The sequence below is a fragment of the Pituophis catenifer genome, unplaced genomic scaffold (assembly GCF_029215685.1).
Source record: "Pituophis catenifer annectens isolate HBS135680 unplaced genomic scaffold, rPitCat1.0.hap2 SCAF_1, whole genome shotgun sequence".
NCBI classification, from domain to species: Eukaryota; Metazoa; Chordata; class Lepidosauria; order Squamata; family Colubridae; genus Pituophis; species Pituophis catenifer.
The window spans coordinates 172,141,217-172,165,446 of record NW_027256881.1 but is presented as its reverse complement, the minus strand read 5'-3'; the positions used below and the strand labels follow the sequence as shown (position 1 = coordinate 172,165,446).

At 43.6% G+C, this 24,230-nt stretch overlaps 1 protein-coding gene across 1 annotated transcript in view; it reads right to left on the bottom strand.

Annotated features, from left to right (window-relative positions):
• Positions 1-19,747, bottom strand: part of BARD1 (BRCA1 associated RING domain 1) — a 137,185-nt gene extending 117,438 nt beyond the window's left edge. The window contains exons 1-4 of the mRNA XM_070956775.1: positions 19,623-19,747; positions 16,846-16,902; positions 13,567-13,712; positions 1,562-2,511 (exon numbers count right to left, since the gene is read on the bottom strand). Coding sequence (XP_070812876.1) covers positions 1,562-2,511; positions 13,567-13,712; positions 16,846-16,902; positions 19,623-19,717 — 1,248 coding nt within the window. The 5' untranslated portion in view covers positions 19,718-19,747. The remainder of the gene's footprint in view (positions 1-1,561; positions 2,512-13,566; positions 13,713-16,845; positions 16,903-19,622) is intronic.
• Between the last annotated feature and the right edge of the window lie 4,483 nt (positions 19,748-24,230).

Sequence of the window (24,230 nt, the reverse complement as noted above, 5' to 3'; positions counted from 1 at the left end):
TCCTCTTAATTAAGCGAGTGTACACAGTTTCTACCCTTTTTCATAGATTAGAAAACGTGAATATTTGTCTAGGATCATAAAGGAAGAACCAAGAAAAATACACTACTTAGAACTTCTACTTCATTTTTCTTATCTAGTATAGTTGCAAAACAAATACATTACCTAGCTTTATGTGAATTTTCTTCCAAAAAATAAAGTATTAAAAAAATAATGACTGCTCACATTTCTCACTTCCACCATTACAGGTAGTCCTCGACTTACAACAGTTCATTTAGTGACTGTTCAGTTATAACGGCAGTGGAAAAAGTGACTTATGACCAATTTTCAGTTACAACCTTTGCAGCATCCCTATGGTCATGTGACAAAAATTCAAATGTTTGGCAACTGGTTCATATTTATGATCTTTGCTGTGTCCCAGGATCATATGATCACCTTTGGCAATCCTCTGACAAGCAAAGTCAATGGAGAAGCCAGATTCACTTAACAACCGGGATACTAATTTAACAACTGTAGTAATTCACTTGGCAACTGTGACTTGAAAGGTCGTAAAATGAAGCAAAATTCACTTAACAAATACTTTAGCCTCTTTCTTTATAAATAACTCTGTGAAAAAAAGTCCAGGTGTTATTTTCTTGTGGCATTTTAATTATTTTAGAATGCTGTTTCAATTAACCAAAACAATAATTACATCTAAGTAGATGCAACTTCATCATACAATTTTGAATAATGAATAATTAAAAATCTATTATTTAGCTAGGGAATTTATATGCAACAACACATAGATTCTATTTCCAATTAAAAGAAAAATATTTGTTCTCTTGGACTTGTAATGCTTATTGGAACAGCAGATAGAACCAAGGGAGAGCATCCTTCTCATTGGCAATATTTTCGTATCATGTACTCTCTGAGGACAGATTAGTGCTCAATCTTTTGCCTTCAGGAATTGGTAAAAAAAATTCTTTTCTGTAGGGAATGACAACTGAACATTTTAATTAGGGTTGCTTCTGACACCAAGATTATGCAAATTTTTACAACGCACAAGAACAAGTAATAAGCATCTGAAGAGCTGAGGTGGCACAGTGGTTAGAATGCAGTACTGCAAGCTACTGTTGACTGCTGGCTGACCGCAATTTGGCAATTCAAATCTCACCAGGATCAAGGTTGACTCAGCCTTCCATCCTTCCGAAGTCGGTAAAATGAGGACCCAGATTGTTGGGGGCAATATGCTGACTCTGTAAACTGCTTAGAGAGGGCTGTAAAGTACTGTGAAGTGGTATATAAGTCTAAGTGCTATTGCTATCTCTCTTCTAATGATTGAAACATCCTTACACGCATTCCTAATATTGAAGAGCATTTCTTTTCATGACTACAATATCCATAGAACACCAAAAGAAAGCACATACTGTGCATATACTATAATCCAGTATCTCTGGAAAATAAAGGATGTGGACTGTTATATGAACTTAATGATTTAGAAATATCTCTTACTCTTCTGTAATAGAGAAATAGAAAAGTTGTTATTTTACTGAGAAAAAATATTCCAGAGAAGAGATTAGTTTACCTCAATAGAAGTAGTATGGAGTAAAGACTCCCCTTTATGGTTTCTCTTGGCTGATAAGTTTTTGGAAAATTTCTTGAGGAATGCCTCCTTTTTAGCACAATTTCTGGACCCTTTTGGAAGTTCTGGATCACTGGCATATGCAAAGTCTTCCAAGTTCCTTAGGGGTGATGTGATTCCAGGCAATGTCAGAGATGGGGAAGAAACTGCACAGTCCCTAAGGGGAAAGGCTGCCACAGAATTCCCAGGCAACTGCTCTGAGGCCTTTTTGAGCAATCGTGACTTCTGGTGGGTAGTCCCCTCTTTTGTTTTGTGACACTTAGGCAAAGAAATGGGAGAGCCAGCAAACTGCCTGTCACACTTTAACTGAGTTGTTTCCTTTGCCAAGGAAAGCCACTCTTCAGAAGTCAGATCTCCCCCAAAAACGTTAGGCATAAGAGAAAAGTTGCAATTGCTACACTTCTCTTTAGGTTTCACAGGTCTACCATTCCTGGGTGAGAGTTCACCTGCGTTCTCTGCAAGCTCTGTCCCGGTTATCAGCCTCAACCCTGAGGTATTTTTTGAGCCAGAACTGGGGATTGGGTTTTTGCTTTGCTTTGCTACGTTATACCTTTCACTGGAATTTTCCTGCTGGTTCCTGAAGGTGTTCCCCTGTTTGCTGAAGTCTTTTAAAGTCTTTTTTCTTAGCTCCTTCTTATATTCCTGATGAGGTGTCTGTTCCTCTCTGAAAGGCTTCTCATGAGGAGGTGAAGAAACAAAGTCAAAGATGGAGGTTAAGTTACAAGACCCACTGTCCTTGACTGATTGCTTCAGCTGCTCTAATTTCTTTGGGCTTGTCTTCAGGGTGAATTTCATCCTCCTACTATGAGGACTGAAACTCATTTTGATTTGTTTCCTTTTAGCTTCTGCCTCTCCAACTTTCTTTCCCAAAGCAGACAAGTTATCTTTACGATCTGACAAGGAAACAGAAGGCAGAAAACATTTAGTTTTACCATATTTTCCGGCGTATAAGACGACTGGGCATATAAGACGACCCCCGACTTTTCCTGTTAAAATATAGGGTTTGGGCTATACTCGCCGTATAAGACTACCCCTCTTCCAACGCACACCAAATAAAAATTAAAAAACATCAACTGGCTCACCCACAATGTAAAAGCAGATGTGCTAGACCCAAGATGGCCCCTGCAACAAGCAGGAACCTCACACAGCCACAAAAAGCCCAAAAAAACAACTTTCACACTTTACACACACACAACACAACACAACTGGCTCACCCACAATGTAAAAGCAGCTGTGCTAGATCCAAAATGGCCCCTGCAACAAGCAGGAACCTCACAGCGCCACAAAAAGCCCAAAAAAACAACTTTCACACTTTACACACACAAAATTCCACATACAGCTTTGTGAGATTTTGTGTGTTTGTGTAGTTAGAGTGAAACACTACAGAAACACACTAAATCTCAGAAAGCTGCACAAATATTATTTTATTTTATTTTATTTTAATTTAATTTTTATATGAAAACTAAATTTAAAACTTCCTAATTTAAATGGCTAGGTCTAAAAAAGAACTAAAAAAAACCCCCAAATAACTATTTTTTTAAAGCTCCCAAAGGGGAAAAAAACTTACCCAATAGAACAGGGGTCTCCAACCTTGGCAACTTTAAGACTTGTAGACTTCAACTCCCAGAATTCCTCAGCCAGCTTTGTTTTGCTGGCTGAGGAATTCTGGGAGTTGAAGTCCACAACTCCCTGCCTGTTTGTTTGCAGGCAGGGAGTGGCTTGCTGATGGAATGGATTCAGGCAAGCGAAGCAAGGCAAGCGTTGCAACTAGCAGCTAAGGTAAGCAAGCTGGAGGAGGAAAACTTTTTTCCTTTTACATGGCTCTGGCGATCCCACCTGCGTTGCCTGATTAGCAGGCAACGCAGCTGGGATCGTAAGAGCTTGGATCGCCAGAGCCATGTAAAAGAAAAGTTTTTTCCTTTTACATGGCTCTGGTGATCCCAGCTGAGTTGCCTGATTAGCAGGCAAAGCTGGGATCGTTAGAGCTTGGATCGCCAGAGCCATTTAAGGCTCGTCAGAGCCTTTCGGGCTGGTCTGCCTGGTTACAGGAGAACGACACCCGGCGTATAAGATGACCCCCGACTTTTGAGAAGATTTTCATGTGTTAAAAAGTCGTCTTATACGCCGGAAAATACAGTATATACACTATAACAATATTAGCTCTTATTGGTGGGATTATTTGTATCTGCATTGTTTCATTTAAGGCTACAGTTATGATGAAATGCTTTTTCCATTCCAAAAATCTGTCATGCTTTTTGTATATAAACATTTCCTTCTAATTTCTCCACAGTTTCTTATCATGTTTGGGTATAATATCTGACCAAAAATTCTGCAAAAATCAGAAGAGTTCCACATAGAGCGCTAGTTTCCAAGCAAAGTTATATCACAATTCAGCACTATTTAGAGGAGTATTATGGTTACTCATAGTACAGTACATCCTGTTCTTCCTCTTCTTACTGAGATAACTTTCAGATTTGCAGAAAACATGTTGCCATTATGTTAAACTAAGATTTGCCTCAAAACAAAGATCAAAGGAGCATAGAATTCAGTGGTAGAAACATTCTTTACCTACAGAAAATGAGTTTTGATATTGAAATATGAAATTATTTTAAAAATTTGAATCCATTGAGACTAACTGAATGGATGTTGGTCTTACCTGATACGTCCTTTCTCTGGGAGGAGGAAACGGCAGTCAGACATGGGAAGCACTTCGTCTGTGTAGCATAGGACCGAGTCTGCAAAATTTGAATAACTCCGCCCTCTGCCTGTATCTCCCAATGTTTCAGCGAGGACGCTGATGCAGACTGATGTGTCTTCCTGAAACGAGAGAGAGTTAAAAATCCACCCACCCCTCCAATAACCAGGGTGGGCTGACTGCCGTTTCCTCCTCCCAGAGAAAGGACGTATCAGATAAGACCAACGTCCATTCTCCTAGTCGGAAGGAAACGGCAGTCAGACATGGGACATACCACATCTGCTTGTCCCCTGGGAGGGATGAAAAGAGGCCCGTCATCTCCCATCGACATGGACGGGCTGAAGGACATGACATCCAAAGGACACATCCGCTGAGGAGAACGAGTCCACTCTGTAATGCCAGATGAATGGCATAAGACTTGTCCAGGTGGCAGCCTTGCAGACCTTCTCCAATGAAGCCTGAGTAGCCCAGGCAGCAGAAGTAGCAGCGCTCCTGGTCGACTGAGCCATAATGCCGTGAGAGATAGGCAAGGAATGCTGTTGGTAAGCGGTGGAGATAGTAGCCCTGATCCACCGACCCAGCATAGGTCCAGTGGCCTTGGCGCCTATAGATGCTGGTTGGTAAGAAATAAATAAGGATTCAGTCTTTCAGAGGTCAGATGTACGGGCAATGTAGATCTTGAGCGCCCGTCGGACGTCCAGGATGTGCCAGGAGCGTTCCAAACGGTGAGTTGGGAGAGGGGAGAAATTGGGTAGGACCAACTCCTGAGCCCAGGGAATTAACCTTCGGGATGAAGTCAGGGTCGAGGTGGAGAACCACCCTATCCGGGTGGAAGATGCAGAGATCCCGGCGCGTCGATAGGGCAGCAAGCTCTGAGATGCGCGGAGCCGATGTGATAGCAACCAAAAAGGCAACTTTGAAAGAAAGAAAACGAAGAGAAACAAGGCGGAGAAGCTCGAAGGGAGAGGTTGTCAGGGCTGTGAGAACCTTGTTAAGGTCCCATGTGGGAAAACAATGGACAGTCGGAGGCCGCAGATTAGAGGCACCATGCAGAAAGTGACAGATAACCGGATGCCTGGACACTGTTGTGGGAGAGCCGCATGTCAAGACCGAGGAAATGGCGGCAATTTGACATCGGAGAGTATTGGGTGCCAAACCCGAGTCGAACCCCTCTTGAAGAAATCGCAAAACGTGGACGATCTACGCCGAAAGAGGCGGAACCAACGACCGGTGGCACCAGGACATGAAAGAAGCCCAAGTAGCATCATAGATATGATTAGTGGAAGAACGGTGAGAGGCTTGGATGGTGGAAATCACATTGTCGGATACCTGAGGTCCCCTCAGCAGACACCGCTCAATCTCCAAGCAGTCAAGTGGTACCACGTGGGATCCGGGTGTCGCAGGGACCCCTGTGTGAGGCTGAGCCGATCATCAAGAAAGCCCAGGGTGTTACCACAGATAGGGACAACAAGTCCGCGTACCAATGCCTCCGGGGCCAGCGGGGGGCTACGAGAATGAGCTCTGCCCATTCGTCCAGTAGCTTCCAAAGAACTCTGGAAATCAAAGGGAAGGGAGGAAAAGCGTACAGTATCCCCGAAGGCCAAGGGCTGCGGAGAGTGTACGTGGCCTCCGCCCTAGGGTCCAAGTATCTGGAATAATACCTCGGAACCTAATGGTTGGCGGCCGATGCAAATAAGTCCATCAAGGGAAGGCTGAAGCGGGATGCGATCTCCTGGAAGATAAGAGCAGTTAGACTCCACTCCGTGTGGTCCAGCTGATGGCGACTGAGGGCATGTGGTCTGCATGAATAGAACTGAGGTGAGCTTCGGCCCAAAGACCCAGCAACAGGGCTCCCCTCATCAGGGTGTTTGAGTGAGTTCCCCTCATCTTGTTGATGTGGGCCTTTGCCGTCACGTTGTCCATGAGGACAAGAATGTCGCGAGCCTCCACCGCGTCCTGGAAGTGGAGGAGGGCCAGACAGATGACCCATAACTCTAAGAGGTTGATATTGAGATGCTGTTCCGCGGATGACCACTGACCTTGCACTAGATAATGATCCAAGTGAGCGCCCCAGCCCGAGAGGCTGGCGTCCATAGTGAGGAGTATCCGCACCGGTTCCCAGAAAGGGCAGGCCCTTGATATCACTGAGGAGGTCCATCACCGGAGAGAGTCAACTAACTCGGGAGGCAGGGCCACCGTGGTCCGGTCCGTGTTGGAGTGGACCTTCTGATGGGGCAGAAGGAACCATTGCAATTTCCTTCTGTGGAGGCGAGCCCGAGGAACAACACCAAAGGTTGAGACCATCTTGCCTAGAAGGCAGGACAGTCCCAGAACCGAGGAAGAATGATCCGTGACGCATCGTTGAGCAAGGGAGCGCAGACTGGATTGGCGGTCCAGAAAAAGGGAGACTGTGGATGCCACGGTATCAATGACCGCCCCCAAGTGTTGGAGACTAGTAGAGGGGTTCAGATGGCTCTTGGCCCAATTTATGGAAAATCCATGGCTCTGAAGCACGTGGATGGTTGTACGGTGAGCGGCATGGATGGAAGAGGATTGGATAAGGATATCATCTAAATTAAATTGAATTCTAATGGGGAGGGAACGGAGGTGGGCGACAAGGGCCACCATAATTTTGGTAAAAACCCGGGGGGCAGAGGAAAGGCCAAAAGGCAAGGCTGAGTATTGATAATGCCCCCCACAGTAGTGGAAACGAAGGTATTGATGGCAAGAGGGATGAATAGGTACATGGAGATAAACCTCCGCCAGATCAATGGAAGAAAGAAAATCCCCCGGCCTAATGGTATTGAGGATGGTGTGAAGGGTGTGCATCTTGAACCGGCGGTATATGACGTACCGGTTCAGAATCTTGAGATCTAAAATGGACCTCCACACACCCCCCAAGGGTTTCCTCACTAGAAACAAATGGGAACAGAACCCCTTCCCACACTGGTCGGAGGGGACCCTCTGAACAGCCTTAATGGCGATGAGGTGTTGGCTGGCCAAGGACACCAAGGCTCGTTTGGCGGTGTCCTGGGAAACAGGACAAGTGAGGAAGACATTCGGAGGGGGGGAATGGAACTCGATAGATAGACCAGAAAGGATAGTGTCCCTAACACATGCATCTGACATGGAAAGGTCCCAGTGGCCGGCGAAAAGCGCCAGACGACCCCCTATGGGGGCGCCGGATGCAGAATTATCTGGTTCTAAGAAAAGGCCTGCCCTTGCCACCCCGAAGGGGACGTTTGGAAGAGAACCTGTTGCCCTGTCTGACCTGAGAGTCTTGCGGCTGAGGTCTGGACTGAAAGGACCGTTGGTAGTGAGACTGATAGAGGCCGGTGTCAGAAACCTGAAAGGGCTGGGGCTGCACGTAAGGAGAGTATCGAGAATCGCTACGTCGAGAGACGGAAGGTAAGATCTTGCGCCAATCTCTGGTTTTGATGAGCAGAGGTTCCAAAGGTGGCCCAAATAAGGAGTCAGCCAAATAGGGGGATGAAGCAAGCTGCCATTTGCTCCTGGCATCCGCTTGCCAATGACGGAGCCATAGAAGACGGCGGGAGGTGATGGTCGATCCGATGGTTTTGGCCTCGAAGTGAGCGGAATTCAAGGTGACATCTGCCGATTACTCCAAGGCGGCCACGATTTTGTTTAGATCCTGATGAGTCCTTGTGTCCGAAGGCGGAAGCTGGTCCTGAGCCAAAGGAGAGATGCGCGATTGAAGAACGATGCTGATGTGGCCGTCCGAATGGCCCAGGCCGACGATTGGTGTGCCTTAATCATGGTCTTCTCGGCCCGCTTATCTCCGGGACGAAGATACTCCTCTGGGGAACCCGTGATCCGGGTAGCAGATGTAAAGGCAGCAATGGGGGCATCCACAGGAGGTACCTGCAAAATGGTAGACAAAGCTGGAGCCGATTGATAGAGGCTCTTGTCCAGACCATTCAGTGCCAGACCGGAGCCTGGAAGGGACTACTGCCGTTGAATGACATCTGTGAAAAGTTTTGGGGCAGGCACTGTCTCCTGTTCGACCGTCGGCTCTACAAACAGGGAAGAAACAGGGTCACTGACCGCTGAAGGAACCGCCTCAGATGGTGACGACCCGCCCAGGCGGGTGACAGCGAGTGCCTTGAACAGCAAGGAACTAAAAAGCTGAGGCTTAAATAGGCCAATAAAAGCGAGTTGGTCAACGGCCAGACCCTCATCATCAGAAAGAGCCAGATCCCTGGACTCTTCCTCCTCGGAAATGGAACCATGTTCCGAATGCTTGGGGGAATAACCCTGTTCCTCAGAGAAGTCCTCCTGGAGCACAGGTTGAGAAGAGTTTTGTTGGGGGAGAGCATACTGTGGGGCAGGTGGTAAGAAACCCTGCTGTAATCCCTGGGTTAGCCCCTGCTAAATGGCCCTTGCAATAATTGCCTCTAAGGAAGCCTGGAAAGCCTACCCTTGTGTGTCAGCCATAGAGCAAAGCTCAGGGCGAAAGGCAGGTGATGGCACAGGACCCTGGACCTCCAGGACTGGAGGTTCTGCCAGTCCAGATTCGGGCAGAGTCCAAAAATATGGTTCACTCCCAGGGGGAAGAAGGGGATCGCATAGAGCAGGGTGATCAGGGGACAATTCCCTCCTGGGCAGCGGAGGCGAAATGGAGTCCTGAGGGGAATGTGGTGGAGGAGGACACAAAATGGCTGCCAGCTGTTGGAGCTGGGCCTTGAGGACAGCCTTCTCTAGAGCCCTATGCCGCCTCATCTCCTCCTTAGAAGGCTCTGCAGTTTTAGCGGCTTTAGTGGCTTTGGAGGCGCCCCCGGCTGAAGGCTTGGCATGGGGTCTCGTAGTGGGAGGGGGGACCCGAAGGACCCTCTCCCGGGTCACTGGAATGCCTGCGCCGCCCTCCAGTAGATCCCGTTGCCGGGCGGGCTTGCCTCGTGGTGTCCGCCATCTTGGAATGGCCGCCGGAGATGCCAAAAGTAAAATTAACAGTAGTCAACTCCCCCCCCCCCCAACACTTAGCTTGTGAAAATGGCGGTCCTCTGTCCGGGAGGTAGCAGAACTGTCCGGTGTGAATGCAGGCAGCAAGTAGGAGAAATCCCCTTACTGAGTTGCCGTGGCGGACCACTAGCCCTCCAGCAATCAAACATGGTCAAAAATAGTGCTGCCGATTAGGATCAAAGTCTGTGCGCTGAAGAGGCTGCTGGGCAATAGCCTTTAAAACGCAGCAATCACTCTCGCTCTCGCTGAGGGGAAAAGCTGGGGGCTACAGGATAATTCCAGCTACCCCATTCAAGGATCTGCCAGCCGGCAGTCCCACACCGCTGCGCGGCCTTCGGCGGTATCAGGTAAGCACCCTTCACACTGGAAATCAGTCCTAACAGTCACGAAAAAATTTAAAGTTCAAATATCCGAGAGAAATCTAATTAGAAATGTAGTAAGCAGGAAAGAAAGTGGTAAAACAAGGAAGACACGACTGTCAGCCAAGACTGAGTCGAAACACTGGGAGATACAGGCAGAGGGCGGAGTTATTCAAATTTTGCAGACTCGGTCCTATGCTACACAGACGGACATGCCTGCTTCCCATGTCTGACTGCTGTTTCCTTCCGACTAGGAGAATTTAACATTACTTACACCACTCTGCATTAAAATCCCAGATATATATTTTTAGGATATTTTATTAACAAGTTAATGTAACCAGAGGAATAAATTCATTCAATTTAAAAGAAAGATCAGAATCACTATAATCAAATGGCCCTTGGCTTCTCTTAATGAATTGTACTCAACACTTATTAAAATCTTATTTTCTTATTTTCTATTGTAGGTATTTTATTTTAATGGGTGAAAATCTCTGTGATATGTGTCTCAAGGGCAGCATGTGCAAACTAAATTGCAGAGTAAATTAATAGAACATAGGGCATCAAGTTGTAAATTTCATAATATCCTACATAAAATATGCAAATGTCATATTTGTTGATAAAGCAAGTTGCAAGGATAAGTTATTAATATAGCCTAAGGCAATGATGAGTAATTAATGTTGAAATATTTCATTGGCACCTTTAGTTAGGCCTATTAAAGAACTGGCTGGAAGCTATGGGCAGAACAAAACAGAAATCACTAGAGAAAGTTTAAGTAATCTTCCATTGTAGCAACACAATCTGTGAAGCCAGATTGCCAACAAGCTTAGAAACAAACATTCTACAGGTGACATTTACTCCTCATATTATTTATTTACCCTCATCAAAGTTACTGTAATTGCAAAATATTTACCTGGATATAAATATTCATATCCAGAAAATAGGAAGGGGGGAGCTGTCAACTTTATTTTTAACTGCCTGTATTTGTACAGGCAAATATTGCCATTCTTCATCAAAATGAACCAAATGCAGAGAGCCTATACAATAATATTTTAGCCATTAGTGAATTATGTTTACAAATAGTCCTCAACTTATGAATGGCCACTTAGCCACCATACAAAGTTACAAAGGACCTTTCCAAGCTACTTATGACCCATTTTTGAAATTCTGATGGCCACCCCCTCAGTCATGATTGCAATTTGGGCGCTTGGCAACCAGCCCACATTTACTGCCACTTATACCATTCTATGGTCATGATTTATTACCTCTTTTTTTGCCTGAAACTAGCATTTACTTCCAGTTTCTGGCAAAAAACGCCTATTGGCTAAAATGGGTTTGCTTAACAACTCCTGCAAAAAAGGTATAAAAGGTGACCATTGTTGTGTAATGATCCCCTTAACAGTGATTTATGATTGTAATTTTAGACTCCCTTACAGTGAACCTGTATATTAAATATATTAATAACACTGCACAGTGTTATTCAAGCACCATATTAATCTTTGACTAAAGAAACTAGGCCGCAATTTTTTCCCCTTGTCAAGGGGAAAAGATTGGTTTTTTTTTTTAAAGGACAAGCTTTGTGCTAATGGATTTAAATTTATTGCCTGAAGTGACAAATTACAGTATATTTAGTTATTAAGCTGCGGCACAATGGGAATGGAAAGAAGCTTTCAAGACCGAGGTCAAAAATTTTGTATCTGTCTATTAATGATACACATTTCATTCCATAAAGTACTATATCCAGAAAGTATGGTTTGATCTGTCTCAGAGTAATCTTTTGGAGTTAGCTGTTCAGAGGCAGCCAAGAATATGAAATATTTATTTCTTGATATCTTTGGATTAAGCCTTTTTGGAATACGTGCTTAAAACCAAAGTTCAAGGTCCAGGATGATAATTAAGGCTAATTAATAGAAAATGAATGGCTTTACTTTTTTTCAAACATGATTTTCATCAAGTTTTTGCTACTGCCTCACATTCTGTTCTTCTTAGCATCTTATCATGCAACACTGTGTTGTCTGTCCTCTCCAGATCTATTCTTCACCTTGTAGCTCTTATTGCACTAACTGGCATGATCTGGATGATGAGAAAACAATACAGGGAATCATAATGGAGTCTTCCCATCATTGCTCTCTCCTATGTATTCGTTAAATGAATGTTAAATTGAATATGGGGTGCCTCAGGGGTGGGGGAGACCCTAATGCAGACACAAGCCCACTCTCTCTCGTCTTCCAATGCCTCCCCTCACCCCCTGAGAAACGAATCCCATGCTCTGTTTCCCACCTTTTCAGATCCTGTCACTTGGGCCTTGTCTCCACCCCTGCTATTGATTGTTAATTTATCTTTTGGAAGTTCTCCAGAACTCAAGTTGGGGTACAGAAGGAGCTACAGGCCATTCCATTGCTGGGCCACGTGGCAGAATACCACAAGTGCATTGCAGCCATCACTGGGGGAGTGAAGGCTACCACTAGCAAGAAGAAATCCTGGTGGCTTTTCTTCCCTGCCTAGTCACTAGCCTTCCCTCTCCCAGCATTAGCAATTGAATGCTAATATGCTAACGCTAGGAGAGGGAAGACTAGGGCTAGCAGAGAAAGGAAAGCCAAGAGGGTTTCTCCTTGCTAGTTGCTAGCCTTCTCTACCCCAACATTAGCATATTACGGCTGCTAATGCTGGGAGAGGGAAGGCTAGCAACTATCGAGGAAAGAAAAACCAAGAGCTTTGCCAATGCCTCTTGTGGAACGGCCACTTGTGGAATTCTGCCACAAGTCCCCACAATGAGGTGGCCTGTCCTAATCATCGCTAAGCAACCTATCATAAATCAAGAACTACCTATATTCCAAAATGCACTTTGGGCTCAAAACACTGCATTCACCATTTTATTCTAGATACAAATGATAGACAATATATTTGAACACATACCTATTTCCATGTTTATTCTCAGCTTTACCTAAGAAGCATGTTTATTATATGAAAGATAACTCTTGAAAAATAAGGTTTACTAATATTTTGAACAATTGTTAATAATCATGATCAATAATCATAACATTAGCACAGGATTTACAGATAGTCCTGGACTTACAACTGGTCATTTAATGACCACAATCAAGATGATCTTGGAATAGGTGCTTTAATTCTGGCCCTTGTAAAACATCATGATGGGGACTCCCCTAGTCACATTTTGGGTACTTGGCAATCTGTTCAATCTGACTAGCTGCCAAGTGCCTGCAATTACATGATTGGCCATTTGCAATCTTCTGATAGTTTACTCCAAAAGTCAATGTGGAAGCCAATAGGGAAGGTTGCAAATGAGGGATGTTGGATTTGCGGTCTGTTTCCCCAGTGCACCAAGGGATTTTCCCTCACCTCTGTGTAGGGAAGGGAAATCTTCCACACACTGGAGGAACAACCTCAAATCTGGCAAAAATGCCAGTGAATACCAGCATTCTGAAAGGCTCAGAATGCTGGTGTTTATTGTTTGTCTCCTCTGTCAAACTCCTACTGAATGCCAGTGTTTCTGCCACTTCATTCTTGCCACATATTGGGCAAGCTGTGCCAATACAGTTGCCTACACATTTCAGAAGGGAAAATGTTAGCAAACATCAGACCAATAAGATTCTAGTTAGATAAAATGAGATGAAAAGTTAAGGTTTATTATTATTTACCTGTATGCACAACGACACATATTAAAATGAAATTCTGATGCCTCACTCTCAAAAGAAGGAACACCAACCACCAAACAATGTCACCATCCCAAGGATAACAATAATAATATAACAGCAGCAGCACCAAAAATGTCAAGTTATAAAAAAATGACACCAAAATGTATATTAATTATAGTCCATTTTAAATATATAGCGGAAAAGCGTTTTTGTTCCTTTAACAACATAATTCCACGTTTCAAAAGGTAGTATTTCATTTACCTGAGAAATCCTTGTCCTGCAGAGTTTGCAATTTGCTATAGAGTTTGATGATGTTGTCCAGTTTCCTGTTTATTTTCACATCCTGTTTCATGATTGGTACCTGACATATTGGGCAAGCTGTGCCAATACAGTTGCCTACACAAGTTCTGAAAAATATAAACATGATTTCATGTGGGAAAAACTACATCTGAATAACAAACAATTTCTAACACATGGTTAAAGAGATCTTTATCTTAGAAATACATAAGAACAAGACAATTGTTTATAGTACACTTAAAATATTGAAGTCTTCACTGATAGCTTGTATAGGTTGATAGTTTAATACCCAGTCTATGCTCATACGTCATACTAAAGTGTAATTTAGAACAAAATGCACAAGTAAGAAAAATTACAGAGAAGACAGTGGCATTAACTTTTGCATGCTCCCTCTTTCTGGACTATAAATTTTACCTTTCTGGTGTTACCAGGATTAACTGAGGCTATCCATAACAAAAAATTTCAAAAAAGCTAACTTCATACTTGCTTAATAATAAATCAAGTACTATCATTACTACACCAGGTATCCCCATGCTATACATTTAATGTTTGCTTCTTAAGTGAATATATTTCCATTTATCTTTTAAATTTTATTTTTTTTCTTTAATCCCATTTTTTATCCTATTCAAAACATTATTTTGAATTTTATTTAGCTTTTAAAGTACAAATAGTCCTCAGCTTACAACAGTTCATTTAGTTACCATTCAATGTTACAATGACACTGAAAAAAGTGAGTTATGACCGTTTTTCACACTTACGACAATTGCAACATCCTCTTGGTCACATGATCAAAGTCAGATGGTTTGTGAGTTGTTCATATTTATGATGATTGCAGTATCCCAGGCTCATGTGGTCTTCTTTTGTGACCTTACAAGCAAAGTCAATGAGGAATCCAGATTCACTTAATAACCATGTTACTAATTTAATAAATGAAATGATTCACTTAACAATAGTGGCAAGAAAAGCCATAAAATGGGGTGGTGAAGAAAAGAGGGGCACCCTGCAGGTCGCAGAGAGTCGCAACTCTCCTGCTTGACCCAGGGCTTCTTCCCTCTCACTCTCAACGAGGAGAAGAGGCAGCCATCAGGGCTGCCACGAAGCTGGGACTGCCGAGGCAACAAAGAAATGTGCAGGAGTGGTGTAGATGAACAGTGACTGGAGCTGGGTGAGAAGATTCCTTTTTTATTTAGACCCTAACCTTAACAGAAAAAAAAAGAGAGAGGAAAATCCAGGAAAAGAGACTCTGAGAACTATTTCTTAAAATGGTGAACAACCATAGAGAGAAAAATCCTAGACCCGAAAGAAAGGAACTAAGGGGAGAAAAGCTAAAGACCTTTTAAAACACAGAAAATTGGATTTTTAAACTGGGTAGGCGTTGTTTTGGAAAGGCATTATGAAATGCTGGAACTATTTACTTGAATAGCTGACTTTGTTTCCATAAATTGAATTAAAATTGGATTAATCAATTTATCAAAATGAATTATACCCAGAAGCCACACTGTTCATGTATTGATATTGATGTATATTTAAAAATAAAAATCTAAAAAAGCTTTTTTAAAAAAGCTATTGAAGAGTTGCAGCCTTGCAAGTAGATCACCCAGAATTGAAATTCTATTTATCTATAATCTGATGAGGAACTATTTATGAGCACTCTTTGCATTATTTGCAAACCAATTTATTTACTTAACTGGTTTGCTAATCAGCACATCATATCTTTGTCAAGTTTTACTGAAATCAAATTATTATTATACCTACAAAATTCCTATCATCTATTAATAAAGTTTACCAATTGAAGAAATTAAACATGCTAACTGCTGGCAAACATGACTTGCTGCACAGTTTTCGAGATGCTTAGAGAACGATCTCTTTATTGTATATTTTTAATTGCTCCTAATATTTATATCATATATTTTTAAAAAAAAATTATTTTAAAAGGAAGAGAGGAAAAAATATTACATGAAAAGGTTTACAAAATAATGAAAGATAAAACTAAAATAAAGTACAACTATTTCAACTACAACAGTCTACTTTAATCTGGGAAATCCAATCCAAATGAAACTTTTACATGTAGTAGAACCAGCATCATATGCTATATGAACTACTATTTCTAAAGACATGCAAAAAATAATCCAAGTCCTCCTTTAGAGACCACTATTGAGACTGGCAACTCTGTTGCGAAACAAAGTGATTGTTAAGTGGGAAATCAAGTAACAGGGACTGTGCTTTTCAGCTTGAAACTGACAAAAACTAATCAGTTTCATTCCTTCAGCTTTTGTTTGCCTCCTAACCATTTTGAGATAATTAGCAAGAAGGGAATTAATGTTTGTATTTACTCATTGGATAGGAAGGGATTACAAGAAAGTAAGCAGGCACAATAGGGAATATACATTGAAAGCAATATGGCAAAAAACGGGTCAGGCATAAGAGATTGCCTACAGAAATTGCTTGGGGTTTTTTTTTCCTTCCCCCACGCCTGCCCCCACTTTCACAGAGCAGAGACTGGAGAGGAAGAGATGACAAGACAGTAAACAGGGACACAATGAGTAATATACTTGACTGTTTGCATAATGTACTTCCAGCTTCCAGTCCAGAATGGACTGCCAGCACATCCTTTTGATGTGTATTCCCCATTGTGTGTCTACTTATTCTCTTATAATTCCTTTCTCTCCAATCCTCTGGTTTGCAAGGGAAACAACTGGTCAGGCACAGGATAACATGTACTGACTGTAATGACAATCACACGACTGAGGTATGTTGTAAATGCAGCATTAGTTATAAAGTTATTTTTTCAACACTGTCATAAACTTTGAAGGTTCACTGAATGAGGAGAAGGTAAGCAAGGACTACTTGTAGTTTGTACATATAGGCTCTGAGAGTTTCTAGCATATTATACTGATAGAATGATGTGTGTGTATGTGTGGAGTGGAAGGTATTTACCGTAAATGCATAATAAATATGTCAAACCTAACAGAGGCTTAAATAATTTAATTTTTATTTCATCTACAATGATAAAAAGAAGAAAAGTACTAAAGCAAATAAGTGCTTTGCTGAGACAGACAAGTATAGTTACATAAGAAGATATAATCATACTAGCAGCCACATATAAAAAGCAACGTATTATATTTACTTCAGACTAAAATATGATCAAAATAGGCAAATTTGGGAAAAGCTTTATAACAGTTTATTATTTATTTTTCACATTTTTGAACCATTAATCTCCCTTAGAATTATGTCATGACTCACAGACAGAAGATATGTTCACAACTCCCTAGGTTCACAGGTTTCTTCAGAATGTTAGTACTGTCAAGAGAATAAATGGAATTGAGTTATTTCTGTCCTAAATATTAGAATGGATACATTTTCATTGCATCTCCAAGATAAATAATATCAAGATAAACAATCTATGTAAACACAGTTTCTTCTACATAAACATAAAAAAGTATACTAAGAAAAAATGTGTTCGTCTTTCCTACTCAAATAACATCACTCTAGGAAGCTGCCTCCTGGGACATGTTAAGAATTCCACCTCCAATACAGAAAATCATAGCTAGCAGTGCGGTGTCAAGGATGAGCTGCAAATCCCATGGGTGTCTTTTTAGAATCTGGAGGACAGTTTAAGCTTCCCTGTAAAGCTTCTACTTTACAGGTCAGTTTACAATAATTAAAGCTTTGTTTGCTTGCATCAAGGCACATCAAATTCATTAGATTTCTTAACTGTTTGAAATAGATCAGGGATCCTAATCTTCTTTAGGTTGGGAGCACATCTGAAATTTTGAAATCACGTTATGGGCTCACTCATTTGATTGCTATACAAAACACCCATTTGGTAGTGGCAAAGCAACTAAATTATTTGCTACTCCTCCTTCTAACCTCCCACCATATTGAGCAGATGGGCACACTGCCACCAGCCCTTTTTTTAAAATAACACTACCTTATTATTTTTACTTTTTCAAAATGCTTCAAGGGAATATATAGAATTTAGAAACACTGATGCAAATAAAAATTATGTTTCAGATTGGTACACTGCAGCATATTGTCTTCCTAATTATTAATTAAAAGAATTTGATAAATAAAATCTCGTAAGGCACAGAGACAAGTAGGAACAGAAGGGTCCATAAAATTCACATTAAAGACCCAGAAAGTAAAGCATCTTCTATCTGCTCTCTCACAATCAATAATTAATTACAACATTGTTCAAGTTATTTCTCACGGTATTTTTTTGGTAAATTTCAACAGTGTTATACAAATATCAAAGGGGCTTCTGCACAGAGGGAAGCAGACATTAACAGGATGGTTACCTAGCTGCTACTAATTCCAGTGTCTTATAGCATGAGGGAAAACCGAAATGAAGCTGTCTTTAAATGTGCTGATAAGAAGCTACAGGTTCTTGTCTGGTTCTGGAAGGGATGGGTTGCAACCAAAATATCAAGATCCATAGATATTCAGGGCAACTTCAATAACAAGGTTTTAATGGCATGCTACCTTCAACTGTGCAAACCAGTGTTGAAACCCTTTATTCATTCTGCAACATTACTGTGATTTTGCCACTGAAATATCAGAACCCAAACACAAATGGCATAGAGTATACTCTAGAGGAGGGGTCCCCACCGAAGCCATTAATCTGGCCAGTGCAGGACACGGTTGTCCTGCCCACAGTGCCCCACCTACCTGCCAGCCCCCCACCTTCTGGAGGTGGGGAGGCCAAAAACGGGACGTGCGGAGCCCCCAGGAGGGCAAAAATGGGCCCCTTTTTTGCCTCCCTGGCCTCCAGAGAGAGAGAGAAAAAAAGAGAGGGAGGGGGAAGGGGGAGGGAAGGAGGGAGGGAGAGAGAGAGAGAGAAACAGACACACCCCAAGGCAGCCACATCCCTTCAGTAACCTGCTTTCTACCCCCAGGAGCATAACAAATTGAAGTTTAATTTGTGTGTATTGTTTGGACTGCTAAATTGGTCACGCCTACTCAGTCACATGACCACATATCCATGCCCACCCAGCTGGTCCGCCCCCCCAACAGTCTGATGGACCATGAATTGGCCCCATTTAAAAAGTTTGAGGACCCCTGCTCTAGAGTAACGCCCAGGTCAGCCTTTATAACCTAGCAGTCTAGTTGTTGAGACTGCAATTCCTAATTCATTTGATGTACTCTATATTGAGGAAGTATGACCAGTGCCAACAAAGTAAGTGTTATCTGGGAAATCTATAAGATAGGGAGTCACAACACTGAACATTCTTCCAAAGAAAATCACCCTCTGAATATAAGTGAAAATGTTGATATTTAAGGAATTCCCTAATTTATGGAATAGCATTCAATAATAGTAATCCCATCTACAATTGCAAACTCCTGTTTCAAGGAGAACCACATCTAAAAGGAAAAATTAAAAGAATTTTGTTTGCAAAATTGAGAGCTAATCTGGTGTGGTGTTTGAGACACTGGGCTAGAAACAGGGAGAGCATGACTTCTAGTTCATTTTATGCTAGGGCTCAAGGGAGGAGACAAAGGCAAACCACTTCCAAAAAACCTTGCCATGAAAACTTCAAGGACTTGTCCAGGAGTCAACATTGACTTGAAAAACAAACAAAATCAAACAAACAAAAACATCCCTCATTAATGGTCAGATACATTCTCTGCCACTTGATTTTGTTAAAAATGCCACTTGCCAAACATTTTATATGGAGCCAAAAAAGGCTGGAGTAGATCAATACATACAATGCTGCCTCAAATCATTAATTTCCCTAGCTTTTTGTTAATGAGTTTTACAAGTTTTACACAACTCATTAAATCGGGGGTCTCCAACCATGGGAGTTGGTCCACAAGTCTTAAAGTCGCCAAGGTTGGAAACACCTCCGCTAAACAATATGGTCTGTTGACACAGGTTAGTTAGGGGGATCAGTTCTGGGCTGGAAACATCCGCAGGACCACTGACAACAGCAAAGATGACTTAATTTCCAAATCCCTTTTCCCCATCCAAAACCTCTCCGCCATCCCTTCCGCCCTCGTTTTGCTCAGGCATAATCGTTTACCAAAGGGAGCACTTGAAGCACTCGGCCAATCGTCTCAAAGCCAGACGCGTTTCTTTCCACGGAGTTCCGGACTGCGGGTGTTGCTCCTGCGCCATGTGGCCGGCGGGCTTATTACCGGAATGGCTCCAGAGTCGCATAAGTCTTCCCTTCCCGCTAAATACAGGCCAGAAGACAAACACACCCAGCCCCAAAGAATCGGTTCAAATTGTGCGCTTTGCGATTTACGCAACACGCGCATGTCAGTTACCGAGGGCGCATGCCTGAGATTGTAGAGTGTAAAGATTGATACTCTCAGGGATTGCTCGGTTTAATAGCCCTGCTTGAACCTCTTTTTTTAATTGGCTCCTGCAAATGATAGGGGAAAAAAAACCCGGTGATTTCATCCTTATGGCAATTCTAATCCCAGTTTAGTTAACGGAAGAAAGAGTCAAGAAGTCGCATTAAGTAGCTCTATGGCGCATTAGGCGTGAAGCATTTGCAACAAGCCTTTCATCCGTCCTTCGGCACCAAAAAGCCCTACGAAGAGAAAGTTCCCGGATCTAGGGAAAATTTTGCGTGTGTGCGCATGCGAATGTTATGACGTTAACGTCTCTGTTTGATACGAGCTCTGCGATCTTTTTCCCCTTGTTCGTATAGGGATTTATAGGGATGGAGGTTTGCTAAATGAAGTGCGCACGTATGCATACCCATGTGATTGTTTTTCCAGTATAATTTCGTTTATTGTTGTGAAACTGAATATCGCAGTATTAACAGAGTTGGAAGGGACCTTGTAGGTCATCTAGTCCAACCCCCCCACCCTCCCCCCCACCCAAGCAGGAGACCTTAAACCATTTTTGACAAATGGCTGTCCAATCGCTTCTTTTTTTGAAAAAAGTTTTTTATTTTTATTTCTTATACACATATTGTAAATGTACAATATGTAAATGTACATTCTCTTATCCATAATTAATCATATATATACATATTTTTTCTAACGAAAGCATAAAAATAACACCTTTTTGTAGCGTCTGCACCCTGTCCTGACAACAGAGACGCCGCTTCCTGATTGGCCAATACTATTGTTTACGCGGGAGTCTCCGCGCCTCCTGGTTGGTTAGAGGCGTCTGACAACCACGCGGTTCTGGCACTGAGAGTGAGTGACTTCTTGTTAGTTAATAAAGAGTTGCCTTGCAGTCCGTGTCGCCTCAGTCATTGCCTCCGCTCGCAATATAATACTGGCGACGAAGGTGGGATACTGGGGCGCATGGTCAGTGTAGTCCGGAGCAGAAGGGCTACACAGAGAGCATTGGATGAGGCATCGCCATCTATGAACTCCAGGATACGAGCATAGCACAAATGGCTCAGCCAGCATTCGCCTCGTTCAACGCCGCCGCCGAAACCTGGGATGCTTATGAGGAGAGGGTCGAGTGCTTTTTAGAAGCCAGTGACTTTACTGACTTGTCCAGTGGATGTAAAAGGGCACATTTTCTGAATTCATGTGGGCCAGAAGTTTTCGCGACAGCTAGAGCTTTAGTTGCCCCTCAGCCAGTCCATACAGTTGCCTGGGAAGTTCTGAGGGAAAAATTGAAGAGCCACTATTCACCAGTCCCGTCCCGTATAGCCCGCCGTTTCAACTTGAGGCAAATATTGCAAGAGGAGGGAGAACCAATTAACTGGCACATGGCTCGCCTCAGGACTGCTGCCCTCGACTGCGAGTTCAGGGACCTAGAGGATGCCCTGGTGGAGCAGCTCATCTGTGGGGTACGGGACATTAGACTACAGAGATGGCTGTTAGCCAAGAAGAGTTTAGATCTTCAAACAGCCCTCGAGGAAGCCCAGGCGGCGGAGATGTCAAATCAACCACAGACATATGCCGTTTCCAAGCCCCCAGTGGTCAGTCTGCGGCCGTACATTTTCACGACATCACCTCCGATGAGGCCACGGATGAGGAGGCAGATATTAGCCGCCTCAAGACATCCAACCCCCGAACAAAGGGAATGACGGCAAAGAAAAAACAATTGACTTCTTGCCTCAGTTGGGGGGCAATCATCCCCGATCAACTTGTCGATTCCGGTCAGCCACCTGCCGCCGCTGCGGGAAACAGGGCCATATTGCATGCTTCTGCCGCTCAGGAAATCTGACCGCTACCGTTCCCAATTCAAAACGTTCTTTCATCAAGCCACCTCCAACCAGCGAAGATTGCTATGCTATTTCCTGAGGCCGCCGGGTCACTGAGGTGACCGCACACCCAGGTAGTTTGGGTCATCCAATTAAACTTCTAATGACTGTCAGAATAGAGGGTGCAGCCTGCCAGATGGAAGTGGACACCGGATCTTCCAAATCAATTGTATCCTGGTCAACGATGAAAAAACTGCTGCCCGACCTGCAAAAGAGTCAGCTGTGCCCCTGCCCTGTCAAACTTCGAGATTATCAGGGAAATCACATTCCCATTATTGGGCATGGCCAATTCCTAGTGGAAAAGTATAGTTTTACTGGCCGCTTTCCATTGATAGTGGTAGACGGCTCTCTTCCCAGTCTTTTGGGGTTGGACTGGTTCAGCTCTCTAGGGTTAGGTATTACAGGAATCCACTCCATGTCCTCAGTTGATTTTGACGCCTTATACACCGAGTTTGCTGATGTTTTCAACAACTCTCATATTTATATGTGGGTTCCCCAATCGCTCTAAATTTAGACCCTCAGGTGGCCCCTATTAGATTCAGGCCTCGGTGCGTCCCTTTCGCCCTGCGTCCAAAGCTAGATGCTGAATTGGACAAGCTAATCAACTAGGGTGTTTTAGAACCCACTGACCATTCACGATGGGAAACCCCGATAATGATTCCGATTAAGCCCGATGGCTCTATTCGAATTTGTGCCGATTTTAAATGCACCTTGAACAAAGCATCGCAAGCAAATCCCTACCCTGTCCCTGTTGTTCAGCATTTGCTCCATTCTCTTGGTCCCGGCCCAATCTTTGCCAAGTTAGATTTGGCCCAGGCTTACCAGCAACTCCCAGTGGATGACGCCTCAGCAGAGGCTCAGACCATTGTGACACACCGGGGAGCATTTAAATGCTGCTGTCTTCAATTTGGCATCAGTATTGTCCCTGGGCTCTTTCAGAACCTGATGGACCAGTTGTTGCAGGGCCTGCCTGGGGTAGTTCCCTACTTCGATGATGTGCTCATCTCCGCTTCTTGTCGGAGCGAGCTCATCGATCATGTTAGGACTGTCTTTCTGCATTTCCGGCAATCTGGGCTCAAATTGAAAAAAACTAAATGTGTGATTGGCGTTCCCAAAGTAGAGTTTTTGGGCTACCTTGTGGATGCCACCAGAATTCACCCTACCCCGTCCAAGGTGGCTGCTCTTAAACATGCAGCCGTGCCTACTTGTAAATCCAAGCTGCAAGCCTTTCTGGGGCTTTTAAATTTTTATAGTGTATTTTTGCTGCATAAGGCTATGGTGGCTGAGCCCCTTCACAGATTGCTGGACAAAGGTTCGCTGTGGTCTTGGGGGCCTAGGGAATCCCGTTCTTTCCAAGCTGTAAAAAACTTGCTCACCTCTTCTGCTGTCCTTATACAATACAGTCCTGATCTTCCCCTCATATTGACAGCTGATGCCTCCCCCTTCGGCATCGGGGCTGTGTTAAGCCATAGGCTCTCAAATGGGTTGGAGGCTCCTATCGCCTTTTATTCAAGAACTCTGTCCTCTACGGAGCGTAATTATAGTCAGCTAGATAGGGAAGCGTTAGCTGCTGTGGCCTCAGTCAAACGTTTTCACCATTATGTCTATGGCTGACCTTTTGAGCTAGTGACAGACCATCAGCCCCTATTGGGCCTTCTGGCTGGGGACTGTCAAACCCCTCAAATTCTTTCCCCTCAAATGTCCCGCTGGGTGATGTTCTTAGCGGCCTATAATTATTCTTTGGTTTACCGCCCCAATAAATTGATCACACACGCTGACGCCCTCAGCCGCTGCCCCTTGCCTGTGCCTGTCCTAGACCTGGCTCCAGCCATGTCTGTTCTTCTAATTGACAAGCTGCATGCTCCCTTAACTGCAGCAGACATTGCAGCTCATATGCTACAGGACCCCCTCTTAGCTCAGGTGCTGGATTGGGTTGGAAGAGGGTGGCCATTGTGGCAGGTAGCCGAGCAGTTCGTGCCATTCTGGTTCCGGCAGCACGAATTGACCATCCAACAGGGATGCTTGCTCTGGGGAAATAGGGTAATAGTTCCGCCACGGCTTCAGCCCTCTGTTCTTGAGCGTTTACATGAAAGCCATCCTGGCATTGTCAGGATGAAGGGGCTGAGCCGGAGTTATGTCTGGTGGATAGATAAGGACCTCATCGACTGGGTTGCCAGGTGTCAGAAGTGTCAGCAGTCTAAACCTGCTGCTCCAGCTGCTCCTCCTAGAGTTTGGGAGATCCCCAGAGCCCTGTGGTCATGAATTAATCTTGATTTCGTGGGCCCATATATGGGCCGCACCTTCCGTGTAGTGGTAGACACCTACTCAAGGTGGGTAGAAGTAGAAATAATGACCACTACCACCTCGGAGGCAGTCATCAGGGTGTTACACAGGTTGTTTTCCATGCACGGTCTTCCGGATGTGCTAGTGTCGGATAATGGGCCCCCACTA